The 22,724-nt window shown below is 44.5% G+C and overlaps 1 protein-coding gene across 1 annotated transcript in view; it reads right to left on the bottom strand.

The window, feature by feature from the left end:
• Positions 1–22,724, bottom strand: part of LOC137323576 (low-density lipoprotein receptor-related protein 1-like) — a 1,400,855-nt gene that overhangs the window by 559,081 nt on the left and 819,050 nt on the right. The window contains exons 19-21 of the mRNA XM_067987196.1: positions 21,951–22,031; positions 17,254–17,421; positions 14,129–14,311 (exon numbers count right to left, since the gene is read on the bottom strand). Coding sequence (XP_067843297.1) covers positions 14,129–14,311; positions 17,254–17,421; positions 21,951–22,031 — 432 coding nt within the window. The remainder of the gene's footprint in view (positions 1–14,128; positions 14,312–17,253; positions 17,422–21,950; positions 22,032–22,724) is intronic.

Raw genomic sequence — 22,724 nt, 5'->3', positions numbered from 1 at the left:
ATGCCGAGCTGCTCCCGGCTGGCCCAAGCACCATCTTCTTACCTGTCGCTGTCAAAGTCACCACTGCCCTCAACAACTTCTCCTCCGCATCCTTCCAGGGTGCCACCGGGGACATCGCCGACGTCTCTCAGTCATCTGCACAAAAGAGCCCTGCAAATACACCTACACCCACTCTGCAGTGACACAATGGGTGGCATCAGTTGTGGGTCTTCATAGTGATCCTCAGGAAAGGGCATTATTGCACAAACCAGACAAGATTCGCAAAGACGTGGCAGTGGTGGTGACAATATAATGTTATGTGAGTTGATCAGAAATTAAATATAGGTAAACACCATGACAAACCCTCAAACACCCTTCATGCTCACGACACGTTTGCCTTACGCTTCCTACTGCACATATGTGATGCATGCCCTGTGGCTGCAGCACAGGTAGTGGCAGGTTGAGTGAGGCTGACCGTGAAAGAGAAGCATCAGAGGGTGAGTATGAGATACAGCCATGAGATTGTATTAGGATTGGGTTGAGTGGTAGTGGTGGGATGAGTACTGGCGAGGTGAGTAAGTGCAGGTAAGATGAGGATGAGCTTTGATTGAGTGTGAGGGGTGATGTGATAGAATAGTGTTGGCAGTGCAGAAGGAGATGTGGGGTGGTGGCGGTGATGTGGCAGACGGAGGGGAGGGGAATGAGTAAGTTTACTCACTTCAGCTGACCTACTTAGGTGATTGAAGCGCCTCCTGCACTGTATGCAGGTGCACGATATGTTGGTGGTGCAGGTGACTTCCTCTGCCACCTCGAGCCAAGCCTTCTTGGTGGCAGAGGCAGGCCGTTTCCTCCCGCCCACCGGGGGAAAGATCTCTGTCCTCCCCCTCATCCTCACCCCATCCAATGATACCTGGAGTGAGGCATCATTAAACCTGGGTGCAGACTTCCCCTTGGGCTGCTCCATGCTGTAATTTTTCCTATTTTCTGCAGCATCAGTCAGTGGAGGACTGCCCCTTTAAATTGGGCTCCTCCAGCTGACAGACCTTGCTGTGCATGCGCAGTCCGCCTGCCGCGCAGCTTACCAGCGGGAAACCGGAAGCACAGGTAAGTGACTCCAATTATCCTGTAATTGCGTGCGGAGCACCCCGATTTCACCGGGCCCGTTACCCACGCGTCCAGTCGACCGCCCGCTGAGAACCTGCCGCCCTGCTAATATCGAGCCCGTGAAGTTTGCTGAATACTGATGTTACACGCAAACCTGCAAATTGGCATTCCTGTGCAAGTTAGTAAACTTTGCTGATTTCCAGAGGGACATTATAAAAAGTTGAATCTCAGAACTTCAACCTTCTATTAATGACCTGCAAATATTCAAAATAACATGCTGCATTGATATTTATTACGTTTTTGGTAACACTGCTCTTCTTTCCTTAATTCATACAAGGCATCAGGGTGGGAGGTGTACCTGACTTCCTTTACCTAGAGAAGAGGATATTGTTCCTCAGGGCAATTTTGTATAAATAGTCAGACTCCAAACTCCATATGCACAAAAGGGATCTTCAGTCTGGCACTATAAAAAAAAATTGTGCTTTCACTGGTCGGAACAGCATTAAGCGGAGAGTTAAAAGCGAGCCCATTATATCTGGTCAGGTATCCGAGGAAAGAACCAAACCATTCAAGTCAAATTCAACTATTTTGTGGGTTTGATTTGTATGTATGATTGATTGGCAGCTTGAGTTTAAAAGAAACACATATTTAAATCACCTTTGACCTGGCCAAATGTTGAAAAATTATTTTTTTCACCCTGCCTTGCTCAAATTGGATGGTCTGTCTGAAGCCACCTGTGAGAAGAAGATAGATAGGCCAGAGAGACTCCATGGATACTTGCATTTGACTTGAATGGTTTGGCTTCTTTCTCGGATACCTGACCAGATATAATGGGCTCGCTTTTAAATTTTTTTTATATATATTCGTTCATGGGATGTGGGCGTCGCTGGCGAGGCCGGCATTTATTGCCCATCCCTAATTGCCCTTGAGAAGGTGGTGGTGAGCCGCCATTTTGAACCGCTGCAGTCCGTGTGGAGAAGGTTCTCCCACTTTTAACTTCCCCAACACCCCCCGCCCCGGCGGACTCCATGGATGGTCAGTAATAAACCATCACATAGAGTAATATCAGGGACCATATTGCAGTTTAGTGCAGTAGAAACAATTAATTTATTATTTTCTATCTTCCACATAATCTTCTGAGTGTTAAGCCTGTAACTCTTGAAAATTTACACTATGTCACTGCTTCTGTTCACTTGCAATTATTGTATCAGTTTATAGTGTAAGCCATGGTCCAATGAATTGTTTATTCTACTGCTTTCCAAAGTCAAGGGATTTAACCTGAGGATACATAATACAATCAATAAGAGGAAATACAGTAATAAGGGCATTCTGCTTGATCCCTGGGATTGCAACAAATTACCTGGATATTGGGAAAGCAAAAGCACACCCCAGGCATAGGAGTGAGGTCTCGCCTACAGGCGGTTTGAGTCACTGAACCCGAGAAAATGATCAAACCTGAAAACATAACAAAACATCCTAGCAATGGAGTATTATAGCCCTGTTTGGCGGGCTGCAGAGGAACTCCATCCATTTCTCCTTATCCACCATCCAAGATGACAAAGATCAGTAAATTTATTAATGAAGGCATTCTCCATCCCAGAGCTGATGCTCAGTGGTAGGTTTGAGTCAGGAGGTTGTGGGTTCAAGTCCAGTCAGAGCACAAAATCTATGCTGACACTTCAGTGCAGAACTGAGGGAGTGCTGCATTGTCAGAGATGCTATTTTTCGGATGGACATATAAGAGAAAACTATTTTGAAGAAGAGCAGGGAAGTTCTGGCCAACATTTATCCCTCAACCAAGGTCACAAAAACAGGTTATCTGGTCATTATCACACTGCTGTTTGTGGGACCTCACTATGCACAATCTTGCTGCCACGTTTCCTCAATTACAACAGTTACTACACTTCAAAGGGGCTTCATTGGGTGTAAGATGCTTTGGGACATCCTAAGGTCAAGTGATATATAAATGCATATCCTTCAAATCTTTATTTCAGAGTATACCCTATAAATTATTGAAGAGATATGGTTGAGACACGAGTCTTGTACAAGATCATGACTAAAAGAGTACGGCAGGAGTGTACGCCAGAAACATCAGAGCTACAATAGCTATATGCCATCATTCTGTATCAATCCAACAAGCTGTCAGAGAACACCAATGCTGATGCTTAATCGTTGCCTCTCTTGTCTGGCACTACCTTCCAGACAGTGTTATTGCCTGGAACTCTGTTCCTTGTATGCAGGCATTTATATGAAGAATTGGCCATCCACTGTTAATCCAGGGCTACTTGGCAAGTTTGAGCTTTGCCCATTGGAACAATTTTTCAAACTCTATATCCTTAGTTATCATTAGTGTTAAATTTGTAGGACATCTATCCTTCCAACAGCTGTATCTAGCTACATTTATGTACTTGATATATATGTCTATATATATCTAGTATTATTGAAAGGCCTTTAAAAAGGAACAAATGCCATTTAACAAAATCTGTTAAATTCTATAGAACAGAAGCATGAGATAGTGGATGAGATAAATGCCTATATGCAGAGGTGCCTAACTAATGTGAATCTTAAATGTGGATTAAAAAAAATATAATGATTCACCAACTCAATGATACAAACATGTAGAGATCATGTGGAAGTACTTTAGTTTTTAAATGATTTTTAAATAAACTGTCATCAATAATGAAGGGTCAACAAGGTACCAATATTAAATATGATGAGGGGTAGAGAAAGAGCAGACTAATTAAATAAAGGTCATTTATATTATTACAAAGCTGCAGTTGAACATTACACAAGTCTTCCAATTCAATCTGAATCACTGAATTAAAATGATGGAGAACATTAAGATACTGATCTCCGAATTTAATTCTATGTAGAAACTGGATTCATTTTTATTTTTATCCATCTTGTACGAATAAACAATTATAAACTTGCTTAACACTTCCACAGCTTCCCGAAACTGGATGTTAAAAATACATGACATTACCATGCAAACTGATACAAAGACTTGGGGCTCGATTTTCGCGTCGGGTTACCTGCGGGTTTCCAGCGGGGGGGCCCCGAAAATCCCGATATCCGGTCACGTGACCGGATCGCGCCGAAATCCCGCCTACTTCCGGGTACCGCGCTGACGTGCGGGGCTGCGCGCGCAAGCCCCGCTGGTGGGAATCCCGCAGGCAATTAAAGCCAGCGGGGTTCCACTTGAGAGTACTTACCTTGCTTGTTGAGGTCAGTTAATGAGCTGAAGCAGCTGTCAAAAGAGGAAGTGTGGGATTTTGGGTTCAAGGCAGTGAGTTTCCCACACTGGGGGAAACAGTCTCTCTCCAACCAGGCGTGTTGCAGCCAGCAGCCTGTGGCAGGTGCCAAGGTGCGCTCCACGGGGGAGAGCCCTCACCCACGCAGGAGGCCACCGCGTCACATAGGGCAACCCCTGCCCTCCACCACCCCCCACCAAGCCAGAGGACAGACCGACACGAAACCGCAGCCCTAGTGCGAGGAACCACCCACGTACCCTGCACAACCCCTCAGACCAACACCTGCCAGATGGGTGGTGCGTGGACACCCTCGGAGGACGAACAGCATGACCAGCCCCAGCAACCTCGCAGTCCACGCCGTCCGCCGCAGAGATGTGGAGCCCCCCAACACGGTGTTGTTGCACGCCCACCTGCACAGCAGGAGGGAGGGCTACCGCAGGGAGAGACGCATCGCAGAGGGCACTACCCTCGCCGCAGGGTCCACAGACCGAGGCGCAGCTCCCCGGACCTCTCCGAGCAGCAGTGCACAGGGAGGCGCAGATTCGCTCGACATGTAGTCGTGGAGATCTGCAGGCTCTTTCATGCCGAGCTGCTCCTGGCTGGCCCCAGCACCAACTGCTTACCTGTCGCTGTCAAAGTCACCACTGCCCTCCACAACTTCTCCTCCGCATCCTTCCAGGGTGCAGCCGGCTACACCGCCGATGTCTCTCAGTCGTCTGCGCGGAAGAGCCCTGCAAATACACCTGCACCTACTCTGCAGTAACACGATGGGTGGCATCAGTGGTGGGTCCTCATAGTGATACCCAGGAGCGGGCATTATTGGACACAACGGACAGGATTCGCGGAGACATGGCAGTGGTGGTGTCAATATAATGTGTGCTGTTTGTTGCTCTGAAATTCAATACAGGTAACACCCAGGACAAACCCTCAGACATCCTTGTGCACCCCCTTCATGCTCACGACACGTTTGCCTTACGCTGCCTACTGCACATATGTGATGCATGCCCTGTGGCTGCAGCACAGGTGGTGGCAGGTTGAGTGAGGCTGGCCGTGAGGGAGATGCACGAGAGGTTGAGTATGGGATGGAGCAATGAGATTGTATGAGGATTGGGTCGCGTGTTAGTGGCAGGATGAGTACTGGCGAGGTGAGTAGGTGGAGGTAAGATGAGGATGGGGTTTGAGTGGGTATGAAGGGTGATGTGACAGAGTAGTGTTGGCGGTGCCGAAGGAGATGTGGGGTGGGGGCAGTGTTGTGGCAGACGGAGTGTAGGGGAAAGACTTCGTGTTCTCACTGTGGCTGACCTACTGCGGTCATTGCAGCGCCTCCTGCACTGTATGCAGGTGGGCGATATGTTGGTGGCGCAGGTGACCCCCTCTGCCACCTCGAGCCAGGCCTTCTTGGTGGCAGAGGCAGGCCGCTTCCTCCCGCCCGCCGGGGGGAAGATCTGTGTCCTCCCCCTCCTCCTCACCCCATCTGATGATACCTGGGGTGAGGCATCATTAAACTGGGAGCAGCCTTCCCCCTGGGCTGCTCCATGCTGCAATTTGTCCCATTGGTTGCAGCATCTGTCAGTGGAGGACTGCCCCTTTAACTAGAGAGCCTCCAGCTGACAGATCGTACTGCGCATGCGCAGCCCGCCCGACGCGCAGACCAGCGCCGTGGACCCCGGAGGAGCAGGTAATTTGATTCCTATTAGTGGGTTGCCTGCTACGATCGCGCGGGCAACCCACTAATTTCGCCGAGCGTGTTGACCACGCTCCCGGAGGACCACCCGCTGGGAACCCGCAGGCCTGCTAAATTCGAGCCCTTGATGTCAAGTCTTCGATTTAATAGTTCATAGCAATTATACTGTACTATTTGGATTAATTTAACATAGATTTGATCCTGATGCCATTTTGCCTGTTGGAGTACTCCACTGGCAAAAATATTTATTTGTATAAATGGAGCATGACATATAATAAATGAAATCATATTTCAAATTGATTTGCGAGGGAGCATTTCTCCTGTAATATTTAATGTACTCCTTCTTAATCAGTATCCAATGTACGTGTTTTGTAATCATTTTGATTTCTGGCCAGGTAGGAAGGTGTTAACTTGCCTAAGTGGATAAATAATATTGCATTCACCTTGGTAACAAGTACTCTGTCTAAGGCACGTGGCCAAGTTGCCATGGATCCCTGAATCCTATGCAGTTTATCTCTTGTTCTTGTGACCTAATGGGGAGGGCGAGCAACAGTCTTTGTATGGATGACAGTTTAGTTTTGAAGCGTGAAAAGACCAGAAATTAGAAAGATATAAGATAGTGTCAAAGCAGTTAGTTTTAAAAGGAAGGTAAGAAAAGCTATTCGGAGAGCTGTACAACCTGACATGATGGAAGCAGTTTTGTCTTCCTCTTAGCTAAAGGAATAAACCAAAAAAGCAAATCAGCAGGGATATAATGAGAAAATTGGTTGGATGCGACACAGAAAAGAATTAGGTGCCATATGTTTGAAATCCTGAGAGGCAGGGTGGAGAAGGGCCGTTCCTCCGAGAACCAAAAACTGATAGGGTTGCTAGCTGGAGAAAAAACATTCTAAAAGATAACAGCTGCCGTTACTTGTTTCAGCTAAGGAAGATTCAATGGAAATCGAGGAGTTTCCTTTTGGGTCTTGTAATGTTCATCAGCACAATCCAGTTGTACCGAGTAAGGATTTGTGCTCTACACACTCAAATTTGGACAAGTGGAGTTGAGGTCGAAGATCAGCCCTGATCTTATTGAATGGCAGGGCAGGCTCGAGGGGCCATGTGGCCTACACCTGCTCCTATTTCTTATGTTCTTATGTTTCTTAAATTCTTAATTTCTTGATACTTGAATGCTTGTAACAGTTATTATGCATTCTGTGAATAAATCTACTTTACCTGTACTCTTGCATGCACTTTCACTGCAAGACCAGGTAAATGCTACAATTGGGACAAGCAACTAAAGGCATTGCAGTGCTCATTGACAGAGTAAAGCCTAGAAATTACTGTCAACATAAAGGCTTATCCCTCCAATCTACATTCCTGTCAGTAAGAAAAGAATTCTGTGCGCTAAGACACTCAATTCTACTAATATCGGCAATAATTGCCAGTTAAGGGAGGGGGAGGAGCGTGGGGAGTGGTTGACAAGCAATACCTCTCAGCATTCACATTACATGTGTGACGCATTCTTTCTGTTGGTGTAATTTGGTTATTGGAGCTGAGCCAGCATCTGTTGCAAAAGGAAGTCCTCAGGAAACAACTGATTTTCACAAAAGATTGTTGTGTATACACTGCACAATAGGGAATATATTCAGTAGTCCCCTGGCATTGGACTTGGCTGAGCAAAATGAACAGGAGAAAAAAAAAGGCCTACCAGAGAAGTAAAGTGGTACTAAAGCCGTAGGGGTAGAAATTGGTATGTATTTTAACATGGGTGCAAATCATTTCAATTTAGCAGTGGGATTGCCTGCGTCCAATCTGTGCAGGCATTGGTCCCACTGCTAAATTCGGGGGTACCAATTGGTGTTCGCTCTCTTAAATATGTTAACGAGGGGACTAACACCCATTGAAAGACACCTCTACAAATCTGTTCCTGATGAGCGGGGCTGTACTACTCAAGATTCGTCAGTGGCCCCTGCAGCCACCAACTAAAAGTAAGTTTTTAAAAACTCGAAAGCAAGCACAGACTAATTTCTACCCCAAATTGTCCAGACCCATTGCTGCACATCAGGTGACCTATGTCAGGCACAGCTACCTGGAACAGACTGAAGAGCAGTGCCTTAGGAACATAGGAATATATATGCCTGGAAAAGACAATTAAAAAGACATCTGGTCAATCCCACGTGGCTAAGGTTTAGCAGGGAGATAAAAAAATCGAGCTGTGCTATCTCCTACAGGAAGACCTTCAGAGAACATCTGAAATCTGGAAGGGGGTGCTAGTGGCGATCAAGACCATTCTGTTCCTCAATTCCTGACTAGCACTCAGGACATCTGCAGTGTCAACCAATCTGATGCACGCAGATACATCAAGGAAACAACTGATGCTTTATTGACGAGAACAAAAATATTCAAAACGTTTGCCACCGAACCACAGAAACATAAGTATTAATTCTATCATACTGCTAGCATTCCAAAAGTACAAGGGACGGTCGATTGCACATATGGGGCACGATTTTAAAATGTTGGGGGGATGACAGCAGGGGGGGTCAATGGACGTGCGGGTAACCCGAATAATAAAATCTTACTGTTCCCCACCCGATCGCGACTTAATTGGTACCCTTTAATGTTGTTTCCGTGTTTGCCGTCCGAAAGCTATGCAGCAGGCGGACTGTGCACCTGCATGACCTCCTGTCAGCAGGAGCGTCTGTCTTTAAAGGGCCATTGCACCAATGACTTTTGCTGGAGCAAGGAGCAAGCATGCAGAATGGAGCTGCAGAGGGGCAAGGCAGCTCCAAGATTCAGTGACACCTCACTTGAGGTGCTGCTGGCTGGGGTGAGGAGGAGGAGCAAAATATTTTACCCGGCCGACAGGAGGAAGCGCCCTGCCTCTGCCACCAAGAAGGCCTGGCTCGAGGTGGCAGAGGAGGTCACCTGCCGGGGCAACATATCCTGCACTTGGGTCCAGTGCAGAATGTGTTTTAATGACCTAGCTAGGTCAGCAAAAGTGAGGACACTTACTGATTCTCCTGCATTCCATGGTGCACAGCACCACCCCCCCGACCTCACATCATTCTGCACTGCCAAGACTACTCCATCACATCACTCCTCACACCCACTTAAGGGTCATCCTCAATTTACCTTCACTTCTTGAGCACTTCCTCTCCTTCCCATTTCTGAACCCATCACTACCACTCACCCCAGTATCAGAGTCTGATACTCACCCTCTGATGCACCACTTTCATGGTCAGCCTCACCCAAAGCAATGCATTCATCGGCTGACCACTTCACCCTCACTCACTCACACGTATGTACTTTCTCCCCTTGTAGGAGAAGAGAGCGCAAAATGCACGCACGAGGGCGAGGACTGGAGGGGGGCCACAACAAATAGTGGTCCTCACAGAGGCGGAGGAGGCGACCCTGGAGATCAGCTGCACCCTCGAATACCCGTCCGTCGGGGACGCCGAGACTGGCATCCCACAAACATCTGGTGACACAACCTTAACATTCATCACACACAACATAAATTGATGTTAAGAATGACTGGCATGTTGAACACCTCAGTATGCTCATCGCAACATTACACATCTGTGATCATGCTTAATATTGCCTTCCGTTCTCTTCCAGGCCCTTCAATGACCAAAGAGACAGGAGAGGGCGATTCCTCAGAGGAGCTTCCAGTCTCTGAGAGCGCACCGTCACATCTTAGCGAGCCATCCACCAGCGCATATACTCACACCTCGGTGGGTGCTAGTCGTCAGTTAGTTGGGTTGGCACCTAGTGAGTCACCACACACAAGTGAGCACGAGCAGATGCTGGTGGCAGGTGCATCTGTGGAGAGTCCGCGTCGGTGGGCACACTCCTCTCCAGGCCCTGTTCAGTTGGACGCAGAAGCTGAACCCCGGGAGTCATCCTTGAAAAGGAGAACAATCGAGGGACAGCAGCACATTTGCAAGGTACTGGAACAGGTGCCACACGCACACTCCACAATAGCGGCGAGGAAGGAGGAGTCCACCTCCTGCATTAATGGAATGATGGCACAGGTACGTGCAGGAATGTCTGAGATAGTGGCGCAGGAAAATGTGGGGATATCTGCGATGGAGTGAAGGCAAGCCTCCATTGAGCTTCAAGCACAGCTCACAAATGAGTCAATTCAGGCCCTGACAACAGCCGTTCGGACTCAGGGTGAACAACATTCTGCCGCCTTAAACAGGCAGGCAGAAACTTTACAACTGGGCTTCCAAGACATCACTCATGTACTCCAAACTGTTGTCCAGCAGGGTGGTATGAGTCATGTGGGTCTGGCCCAAGAAAGCGATGATGGCAAAAGCGGACATGGAAGTGGGGACCCCACTCAAGGTGCTCCCACATCTCACCCGTTGCCCCCTCTCAACCAGTACCCGCAATGCTGCCTCCTCTCCAGGTGCCCGAGTCTGCCCCTACACAGGTGCAGGTGGAGCAGTCTTTGGAGGAGCCCTCGCGTGCTCCAAAACCCAGAGGGCCTAGGCCCAAAGTATCTAAGCAATCAGGGCATGAACATGAGCAACCTGCCACGACCTCTGCTGCAGCCACAGGGGATGCACCATGTAGAAGTAATAGGAAGAGAAAGGTTAAGGTTTTGTGATCACGAAGGGTATTTGACAGACTGTCATGTTTTTCATTTATACTTGTTTTTGGTTAAATTCACATTAAATGTTGTACTTCTCACCACTACTGCCACGTCTTGGCCATTCTTGACTGCCTTTTGTGATCGGGCCCTTTCATGTGCTTCATCATGAACGGGCCCGATCACAAAAGGCTTGATGTTGGGGGGTGGGGGGCTGGTGTTGGTGCTGCTCTTTCCAGTTGGTCTGAGGACTGGACTATTCTCACTTTGTGATCTCCTTATGAGAATCATTCAAATATTAGTGAATCCCTGGCCTTACGAGCAGCCAGGTGAGCTGCTGCTTTGCCGATGGGTTCTTCCTCCTCCTCCTCCTCCTCCTGAATCTTGATGGCAGATGTGGATGCCTCATTAACCGGCAACCCTCTCTGTTGTGCCATGTTGTGCAGGACACAACAGACAACTAGAAATTGACCCACTCTCGATGGTGTGCATTGAAGCGCTCCCCTAGACCGATTCAGGCACCGAAATTACATCTTCAATGACAGACCTGGTGGCGATGTGACTGTCATTGTATCAACGCTGTTCCTCACTGATGGGGTTCCTCAGAGGTGCCGTGAGCCACGTATGCAGTGGGTATCCCTTGTCTCCTAAGGCTGCTTGGTGCATGGAAGAGGGCCGGGATATTGGATTACCACAGATTGAAGGAATCATGGCAGCTGCCAGGGAATCTGGCACACACATGAAGAAACCTTTTCCAGTGGTCGCAAACGAGCTGCGTGTTGCTCGGATTGCTATATGCGTGCAATTGATTGCACGCTGTACCCGTGGGAAGCCAGCCACAGAGTGGAAACCAACTGCCCTCTCTGTCTGGCTGAGGTCGTCTGTGGGGAAGTTGACGTAGTGGGACACCTGCGAAACAAACCATTGGTGACCTGTCTTATGCACTTGTGGGCAGACGACTGAGAGACCCCGGCGATGTCACCTGTGGCTCCCTGGAATGATCCGGAGGCGAAGAAGTGGAGGGCAGTGGTCACTTTAACTGCGACAGGCAATGCGATGCCACCAGGTCCAGGCGGGAGCAGCTCGGCATCAAGGAGGCTGCAGATATCTGCGACCACCTGGCGACTCTCTCTCAGGGTCCATAAGCACTGCTCCTCAGAGAGGTCCAGGAAGCTCAGCCTCGGTCTGTGGACCCTCCTGCAACATCGGTCCGTCTGTTGTTCACCTCTCTGCTCTTGTGCAGGTGCCTATGGCGCACCTCTGTGTTGTGCAGTTGCAAGTGGTGGAAGTGCATGCCGTGCCTGGCGAGGATGCTGATGTTCCTCATCCTAGGATGGAGTGGTGAATGCCATCGCGCCCCCCCATCCTGATGGTGTCAGTTTGACAAGGTCCAAAAAGTAGGCAAACATGTGTAAACAGAACAATTCTGAGTGTGAACCAAAAATTTTCAGTCAAAAGTTTGTCTGAGAGAACTGAGTGCCCTGCTGTAATAACTCACCTTTTATCCCCATCTTCAAACAGGGATTTAAATGTCGAAATGGCTGCAACCAATGCTAACTGCAACCCGCCTAGTTTCACATGACGTGCTTCTCACAGCATGGGAAACAAGTTGAGGCAGCACTGAATTGCCAACTTGATTAACTTTATTAAGGCGGATTTCAAGTACTTTAAGTACTTCAATTGTTGGTTCGAATGTCGTCCCGTCTTTAATTGCCGGCAGGACTTCCGGGTTCGGGAACGGCGCGCGCACCCAGATGGGTCTGGGTCGTGCGCGTTTTTCAGCAGGTTGGAGCCGGGATTCCTTACCGCTCCAGAAATGCCCGGTTTTGTTTGCCGACCCCCAACCCCCACCAACCCCAACGCACCCACACTTTGAAGTTAAAATCGTGCCCATGTAGTCAATAGGATTCTTGCCTCCAACACTATGGCCTACATGAACTGAACAGGCTTCTCTACGAATGCCCAACTGGTCTGTAACCACGATAAAAGTATCATATAGGTCAAGGTCTAGTTTCTCAGCAGCTCTAACAATATATTCATTTTGCACTAATATCCTATGCCGCCCTTATTTGAAGGAGGATTCTAAGTGAAAGATAGCTCCAAGAAGACCAAAGCTACTCTCTTTAGTACTGACTGCACCAACCATAGACAAAAGTCGAGCGCAATATAGCACCCCACGTGACTGACAGCATCATTCATGAGCATACCACTGGCATCTTAAAGCAGGGCTGCAAAGGACCCTGCACGGGATTCACCAATGGCTCAGACTGTCGTTGATGGCTGATTTTGCCTTTTTCAAACCTACCTCCTCGTTTGTCTGGTGCATCAGGAAGGTGGTTAACATGGTCAACCATTTCATCTTGCTGTAGCACTTCTCCTTCATGATCCACCTCCGTGGCACTGTCCTTGCTTGCTTTCACTCCTACCAGTTCCAACATAGCCAATATATTTTTAGCAATGGCTTCTCTTCTCACCCCATCATGGTCACCTTGCAAATGACCTAAGCCTCTATCCTTAATTCTCTCCTGTTCCTTGTCTACATGTTGCCCATCAATGACATATGCATAAGCATAGACTCAAGCTTCCACTTTATGAATACACATGCACACTGATGACGCCCAGTTGTACCTCTCCATCGTCACTTTCCATTCAACGTTCATCACTCTACTCTCAGCTTGTCTGAAATCAAGTTGAGAATAAGCCAGAATTTTCTATAGCTTAACATTGCCAAGACTAAAGTTATCTTCTTCAGTTCCTGACAAAACGTTGCACCTTAGCTTGATTCCATCCCCCATGCTGGTTGCTTGCTCATGCTGAATTTGAGTGCTTAACCTTGCTGTCCTGTTTGACCCTGAGTTGAATTGCAAGCCTTGTATTCTGTTATCATCAAGACCATTGATTTCCACCTCTACAACATTGTCCTTTTCCGCCCTTACCTGCTCTCAATTAAACTTTCATCCATCCCATTGCCAGTGGTTAGACTTCTTGAATGCTCTCCCTGCCAGTCTCCTGAGCTCAACCCATAAAGTTCCAAATTGTCCAGCACTCCAACACTTGTATCTTATGCCATTCCCTGAATGCAATGAATTTAAAATCCTTGTCCTCATATATAAATCCATTCATGGCTTTAACCCTCCTGCACCTCTGCAACCTCCTCCAGCCCTATAGGCCCAACTAACGCTCTCCACTCTTCTGACTTCAGTCTTCTGCATCGCCACTTCTGCTTCACCATTAATGGCAGACTTTTCAGCCAGCTCTACACTTGATTCTGGAACGTTATCCCTGAACCTTCCACCAAGTCACTTCTCTCCCCACTTTCAAAACCCTCCCCAAAACTTATTTGTTTTACCATGCTTTCAGCCACCTCCCGTAATTATTCTTTTACTACAGCTTGGCATTGTTTTCTCCCCTGACACACTTTGGGATATTTGTTACTTTAAAGATGCTATGTAAATGCAAGTTGTTGTTGTTGAGAAAAGTCACTGTACCTTTCCACTGGTGTGGTGCATTATCTACGAACATTAATCATACCTGTGTCTTTACACTTAAACTCTGAGTGGGTGTCACAGATCCTTGTGTTTCCTTCACAGCTGTTTTCGTCACTGCCATCTTCACAATCCCAGTCCCCATCACAATGCCATCGCAGTGGAACACAATGACCATCCATATAACATTGAAATTGTTTTCTGTGACAACCACCAGGTGGCCTTGTGGCTGTAGGGACAATACAAATAATACATACATCCATTATTTATATTTTACTTAATTTCCCCAGCACCCTTTACCTTTGTATTTTCAGTCCAAATACATGGCATTATGTTTAGCTGTGCCTGTGGTCTGGTTAATACTGGAGGTTTACATCAAAATGGAATGCTTCAGAAGAAGTTCATTGGTGTAGCAGTTAAAATATTCATTTACATGTAAAGTTAAAAACCACAAATGTTGATTGAATCAAATGTGATCACTGTTTACAGGTAAACCTCTCTCAGAAATGACGAATTCTGTAAGCCTGTGGAATGTATTATTGGAAATGTACATTTTTTAAACACAAGAAAAAGCTCTCAATACTTTTAACAATACATATTCTGAATTTTTACAGGGCACAGTAAAATGGATTTAATAATGATTTCAGAACTTTTCGGTAGTTGCCTAATAATAAATAAGTTAACTGTTGTTAAGTCTTTTTATTTAGAGAAAAAGGACACGTCTTTTTTTCTTATGTCTATTGGTAGTAACCCATGGACTGCTTTGTCAAGCTGTTACAATGAAATCTGCACAAACAATGGCCCATGAGTACCTTGAGGGTGTGACTCAGGCAGAATTCTGATGTCTGAATTGACCCCTATCGTCAAAGACTGAGCAGAGCAAGAAACCAATTAAGCAGAAAAAAAAGTCATGTACAATAGAGATGCCTTGTTTTATGCACACGTGACAAACAACAGCACAGAGCCTTCTAAAGTTCAACCAATCATTCATGCATGAACCTGCATGAAGTCCAATTCAATTTTATACCACACATGTAGCCATCCACTCTATGGAACAAAAAAAAATGAAGTATAATTCTGTAATATTCCACTGACAGATTTACCTTTGGCTCTCTTCTCATCCACAACAGCTCTTTGCCATTGTAGAAATCCCCAAATCTCCTAAGTGGGGATTTGGAATGATTAATTCAACTTGTTGGAGCACAAAATGCTACACAGTCATTAAGCTGGTTAAGAAGCAACTGAAGATTTTTAGTTTGAAAAATGAAATGTTCCAAAATTGTATAAATACTCTTAATTCAGCTTCATTTTCTAGTTGAAATGCAAGTGCTGTACATATACTATATGGAGTCTGCAAATATATTTATTTCAGAACTAGCATTTACAGTATAGACATTTCATCAAGAAGTACCAAATTGTATTTTCAACCATCATTTGTTCATTTTTCAAGTGCTCTTCAGAGTTGAATATTTCAATAGTTGCAGGGCGAATATCAGATATATTTTCAACTTGCTGTCTGTGCGTTAAATAGGCATTGTGAATCGACTGCATGTTATAGAAACGAACTGATTTTCATTTCTATTGATTTGAATGGAAATGAAAACAGATCGCTGTCTACAATGGGTGACCAATATTTAACGCCAATTTTACACACAAGTAGCAAGTTGAAAATCTACCCCAGGATTCCCAAGAGAATGCTCAAATGCCCCTGAAGGGAGGTAAAACCTGTCTTAAATGACAGTAGGAACTAATGAAGTGCTTTTCATGCCTACAATAAACACCACTAACATTTAAAAAAATTATCCAGATAAATTCATGTAGATTGACTGTATGGTCAGAGCTATGAAGGCATAAGGCAATATACTTGTGTCTTTACACTTATGATACCATGAAAAAACATAAATCAGCTTTAAAGTTATTATTTAAATACAGTATACATGCCTCGGTTAGTGCTGAGATATAGCTTGTCAGTCATCTGGCCAACCTCTCGTGGAGTTATTTATCATTTCTTGTCAGGACATATTCTCTATTCAATTTTGAAGTCAAGGGGTGAATAGAATACTCAATCTAGATCTTCGGACGGCCATTTTTAGTTAATTTATGAGGAAGACCTTCGTAAGTCTCTTGTAAATTTATCATTCCTAAGTTGTGTTTGTCTTCACTCATAGGATAAAATTGGTATTTAACAGGTATTCATTGGGTAGCTTTTATTTATTGTGTTGAAACAATGAATTTAAGCACAGATTTTGTTATGGGTTCATCAAACACCTGTAGGAATTATTATAATTTTGAAAAGAATTGTATCAGTGTGTGCATTAGTAATTGAGCTTTTCCATAATCAAAAAGGAACACATATAATTGTTTTTTTCTTTTCAATCCCTACAAATTGTGGTTGTTTGGTGGGATTCGCTTATCTTTAAATATCTTCAAATATAATGGCATTCAACATATGAATACAATTATAGGGTGAAAAAGGTAATTTGGCCCATGAAGCCAGCTCTTTCTAACAGAATAAATAGTCGGTACTATCTTGAATTTCATCCAATGCGGAGGAAGGTATCAATAACTGTTTTTCATAAGACTCCATTCTGCATACTTAGTAGCTTGTGTGGTAAAAGTTTTCCAGACTCTACTGCTGTTTGAAGCTTATGTGCATTCCAGTTTTGCGATCACATTTGAAGTTAAATAGGCAGCTTACATCTACATTATCTATGCTCTTGGGCATTTGTAGGTCAGGATCTTGTCCCCTCTCAATCTTGCTAATTCGCATAAAGTAGGAGCTGATTCTATTTTTAACTTTGACAACTTATTGTATGTCAATGCCCATATTGGTGCTACCGGAAAATATATTTGCATAAATTTCTGGAGTGAGCTAAGGGATTTTTTTTAAAATTTATGTGACACAATACTTTGATCCTCCACAGAATATCTTGCAGACAGGCTTGTCACTTACGTTTTGCTAAAATTCTATTTATGGTGCTTTTATTGGCAACACTGCTTCTATCCTCTCCTCACTGGTGCACCACAAATGAAACGTCATACAGCAAATTTGGGAGAGGGAAGAACATGACAACATTTGTATCACGGTGAAATTCTTTGCATGTTTCAGATGTTTTCCCTAGATATTCCAGCTTTTGAAAATGTACAATGCTAGTCATTTGGAGCACAAACCTGGTTCCGTACAGTTAGCACGGGTTTCATCGCTAAAATCACCACAATCATTGTCTCCATCACAGATCCAGTGCTCAGGAACACATCGGCCATTGTTACATTTGAACTGAGTGTTGGAACAGGAAGGAGAACAGCCCACCTCATCACTGCCATCCCCACAGTCATCATCTGTAACAAATGCAACACTATTAAACATACAATCATGAGCTACAATGGTTAAAAAATAAGTCCAATGAGTATCAACACTGATTTCCAAGAAAAACAGCTGTTACAGGTGACATGCAATTTTACAAGAAGATTTTTTCAAAAATGTTCTCCTCTTCTTTCCTGAAGACATTAACCTTTGCTGAGGTATAGTTTTATAGGCATCAACAGCCCTCCCCTACTTTGTCCAACTGGCATTTTTCATGTGTGAGCCTAGACAGTGAGTGGCAGCATTTGATTTTGGAGGACATCACAGCCCATCCTGATCCTGTCCTTATCTGATACTTATACACGGACACACTTATTAGTAGTAATTACCTAATGCAGGAGGGTTGAGGCCGCTTTTAACATTGCAATGGATATCCTGGGTAAGATCAGTTAACTTAGCACAGACCAGGGTTCAAATGTATGATCTATTGGGCTACATGTTTCAGTATCACCCTTGGTGGTGTAAATCATCAGAAGAGTTGATAATAATTCCAAGCTGGAGCTTACTGAATCATATATCCTGCAGTCAACCTCATTTCATTTTGAAATCATCAGTTATATTTTGCATCACCAACAACAAGAAATACATGGACAGTAGGTATCAAGTTAGAGTTACATCATAAATCCACTGAATGCTGCAATTAGATGACAAGCTTAAAATCGATTCTTGCTTTGTTATGTTGCTATTACATCTTTTTTAATTGTAAACAATTTTACAACACCAAGTTATAGTCCAACAATTTTATTTTAAAATCCACAAGCTTTCGGAGGCTTCCTCCTTCCTCAGGTGAATGTGGAAATGAAATCCTCGAACCTATTGCATTTATAAATCACAGAACAATGCCTGGTGATTACAGAAAGTCTTTTCAACTGCCCGTTGCCAAGGCAACCAAAGTGTTCAGACAGATAGGTGTTACCTACAAGGCCACCGAATATACAAATGGCCAGAACTAAAAAAACAGATGATGTGGAGATGCCAATTAAAAAAACAGAGCGAGAGAGGCAGAAACATGTCGACAGCAATTGACCCATTATATTAAAAACAGATAACATTTGTTCCCTGGTGGGGTAACGTGTAGCGTGACATGAACCCAAGATCCCGGTTGAGGCCGTCTTCATGGGTGCGGAACTTGGCTATCAATTTCTGCTCGATGATTTTGCGTTGTCGAGTGTCTCGAAGGCCGCCTTGGAGTACGCTTACCCGAAGGTCGGTGGCTGAATGTCCTTGACTGCTGAAGTCGGGGAACACTTCAGCAGTCAAGGACATTCAGCCACCGACCTTCGGGTAAGCATACTCCAAGGCGGCCTTCGAGACACTCGACAACGCAAAATCGTCGAGCAGAAATTGATAGCCAAGTTCCGCACCCATGAGGACGGCCTCAACCGGGATCTTGGGTTCATGTCACGCTACACGTTACTCCACCAGCGAACAAATGTTATCTGTTTTTAATATAACGGGTCAATTGCTGTCGATATGTTTCTGCCTCTCTCGCTCTGTTTTTTTAATTGGCATCTCCACATCATCTGTTTTTTTAGTTCTGGCCATTTGTATATTCGGTGGCCTTGTAGGTAACACCTATCTGTCTGAACACTTTGGTTGCCTTGGCAACAGGCAGTTGAAAAGACTTTCTGTAATCACCAGGCATTGTTCTGTGATTTATAAATGCGATAGGTTCGAGGATTTCATTTCCACATTCACCTGAGGAAGGAGGAAGCCTCCGAAAGCTTGTGGATTTTAAAATAAAATTGTTGGACTATAACTTGGTGTTGTAAAATTGTTTACAATTGTCAACCCCAGTCCATCACCGGCATCTCCACATCATGGCTACCATCTTTTTTAAGGCAAGGGAGAAATCCAAAAAGACTAGAGGGAAGACAGAGTGGGTGGGTGTTACAGTTTGCTAAAAAAGTGTTTTGGCCAAGGCCAAGGCCAAGGCCAGAGAAGATTATGAAAATTCATGATGTTCCATATTACTCTCTGTTTATGAAAACATAGACATGTAGGAATTTAGAATAGAAGAGGTACATGAAAGCCACTGGTGACACGAGAACAAGGCTCAAGATGCGAGCAGACAGGGGAGTGGGACTAATTGGATAGCTCTTTCAAAGAGCCAGCGCAGGCACGATGGCTGAATGGCCTCCTTCTGTATTATTTGATTCTAAGTGCGTGATAATGACACTTACGGTTTTTCTAACCTCTATTAACTTCTTTTAGAAATTTCAAATCTAATGTCTGAAATGCTTTTACTCAAAGAATTACATAGAATCTACATCACAGCAACAGGCAATTCAGCCCAACTGGCCTATGCCGGTGTTGAAACTTCACACGAGCCTCCTCCACTATTCCCTTCTCCTATACGCATCAAAATGTGTCAATGCTATCTGCTTCAACCACTCCATGTGGCAGCGAGTTCCACATTCTCATCTCTTTTTGTGTAAACAAATTCCTCCTAAATTCTTTATTTGATCTGTTAGTGACTATCTTATATTTCTGCCCCCTTTTTATGGACTCACCTACAAGAGGAAATAGTTTCTCCATATTCACCCTATCGAATGCCTTCATAATTTTACAGACCACTAGCAGGTCTCCTCTTACTTTTCACTTTTGCAAAGAAAAGAGCCCCAGACGACTCAATCTTTCTGACAGCAGCATCCTTTCGGTTCTGGTGACATCCTTGCAAATCATGTCTGCATTTTCTGCAGTGCTTCAATATTCTTTTTGCAGTATGGAGGCCAGGTCTGCACACAGTACTCCATGTGTGGTTGAACCAAGATTCTATATAAAGTTAACATTGCCTCCCTGCTTTTGTATTCTACTCATACAATAAAGCTCCAGCTGCTTCCACATCTAGGAACATAGGAACAGGAATAAGCTATTCAGCGTTTATAGCCTATACTGCCATTCAATTAGATCAGGGCTGATCTGTATCTCAACTCCAGTTACCTGCCTTTGATCCATATCAACAACAACAACTTGCATTTATATAGCACCTTTAACGTATTGAAATGTCCCAAGGCACTTCACAGGAGCATGAGCAAACAACATTTGACACCGAGCCACATAAGGAGGTATTGGTCAAACAGCTAGGTTTTAAGGAGCACCTTAAAGGAAGAGAGAGAGGTAGAGAGGCAGAAAGGTTTAGGGAGGGAATTCCAGTGCTTAGGGCCTAGGCTGCCGAAGGCACGGCCGCCAATGGTAGAGCAATTAAAATCGGGGATGCGCAAGAGGCAAGAATTGGAGGAGCACAGAGATCTCGGATGGTTGTAGCGCTGGAGGAAGTTACAGAGATAGGGAAGGGCGAGGCCATGGAGGGAATTGAAAACGAGGAAGGGAATTTTAAAATCGAGGTGTTCCCGGACCGGGAGCCAATATAGGTCAGCAAGCAGAGGGGTGATGGGAGAACGGGACTTGATGCGAGTTAGGATACGGGCAGCAGAGTTTTGGATAAGCTCAAGTTTATGGAGGGTGGAAGATGGGAGGCCAGCCAACAGAGCATTGGAATAGTCCTGTCTGGAGGTAACAAAAGCCTGGATGAGGGTTTCAGCAGCAGATGAGGCACGGGCGGAGACGGGCGATGTTACGAGGTGGAAGTAGGTAGTCTTGGTGATGGAGCGGATACATTCCTTGATACATTTCCCTAATAAAAATCTGTCAATATCAGTCTTGAAAATTTCAATTGACCCAGCATCCACAGCCTTTTGTAAGTGAGAATTTCAGATCTCCATTACCCTTTGTGTGAAAAAGTGCTTCCTGATTTCCCTCCTAAATGGCTTAGCTCTAATTTTAAGATTATGTTTCCTCATTATTAATTCCCCCATCAGAGCAAATTGTTTCTCTGTATCTCCCTTATCAAATTCTTTTTTCATTTTAAACACCTCAGTCAAATCAACCCTCAACCTTTCTAAACTTAAGGCAATACATCCAAGTGTATGCAATCTGTCCTCATTGTTAATTATATCCATATCAATTAGTGTTAATTGTATTCAGGTGGTGTATATCAATTGGGCACTCACTTGTATCCATTTATATGAGAGCTTATGTAGGGAGTGCACTGTATGTGGATCTCTGTGAATAAAGGCTTGGAAGCAACTGAAGACCAGGCTCTAGTATTCTATCCTTCACCACCTGGCCGTCCAGTTTGTAACACTCATAACTTAACCATTTAAGCCTTGGTATCTACTATTTAATATACTGAAATTGTTGGAAAAGACATTTCAAAATGAACTGTTACCATTTCATAGCGTGATAAAATAATAGATAAGTTGTTAGATCAGTGATTGTATCTGTTGTATTCCCTCCTTACAAGGCAAAGTAGGAAAACACTATCCTTGAATAAAAATACCCATCTGACAAAAATGAATTAGGGCTTCAATCTTCACTTCAAACCCACTGTAAAAAAAATGAGATGGTCATAAAATACCACCTTTTAATGTTTAATGCTTCCATTAGATGTAACCATTAGAGAACCATCAGTCATGTCTTTCACTTTACGTGATTCTATTACCTGAATCACAGCGCCATTTAACGGTGATGCATCTTCCGTTATTACAGGTGAACTGTGTTAGAGGAGTACAGGTAGGGAATGCTGTGGAGAGAAAAAAAAATTACAACGCTAACTTCATGCGCACTAACAAACAGTCATATCACCTATAGCAGTCTAATACGAAATCAAGTGTTCTACTTCCCAAAATAACTTCACAGATTTCAGTCCATTTCGTTTTTGTTTCCTGCACAATTCCTTTCCTATCATTTCTCGCCACAGTTGGTTCGTTTGCAATGACACGAGCATGGCTGACATCAAAAGTACATAATTGCTGAATGTGATTTTTCAGATTAAATAGAAATGTTATTTGAGGTGGAATGCATTGAGGAGCTATTGGCAATGATGGTACTGAAATTTTTATAACCTAAATGTCACATTTTTCTTTTTACATGATTGTTTTGTGCTTGTGATAAAAGCATGAACCAATCCATGAACCATGAGTCTCCCATGAACCAAAAATGCCAACATCTAAGTGCTGTAAGTGGGTCAGCATACCACAGAAAGAAAGAACTTGCATTTATATCACATCTTTCACATCCTCAGGATGACCCACAACACAACACAATTGATGAATTATTTTTGAAGTGTAGTCACTATTGCTTTGTAGGCAAACACATCAGCCAATTTGCACCCAACAAAGTCCCACAAACAAGAGATAAATGACCAATTAATTTATTTTAGTGGTGTTGGTTGAGGGATAAATGCTAGCCAAAAAAACTCGCTGTTTTTTTTTCA

Source organism: Heptranchias perlo, chromosome 7, assembly GCF_035084215.1.
Source record: "Heptranchias perlo isolate sHepPer1 chromosome 7, sHepPer1.hap1, whole genome shotgun sequence".
Classification (NCBI taxonomy): Eukaryota; Metazoa; Chordata; class Chondrichthyes; order Hexanchiformes; family Hexanchidae; genus Heptranchias; species Heptranchias perlo.
This window is presented reverse-complemented; position numbering and strand designations above follow the sequence as displayed.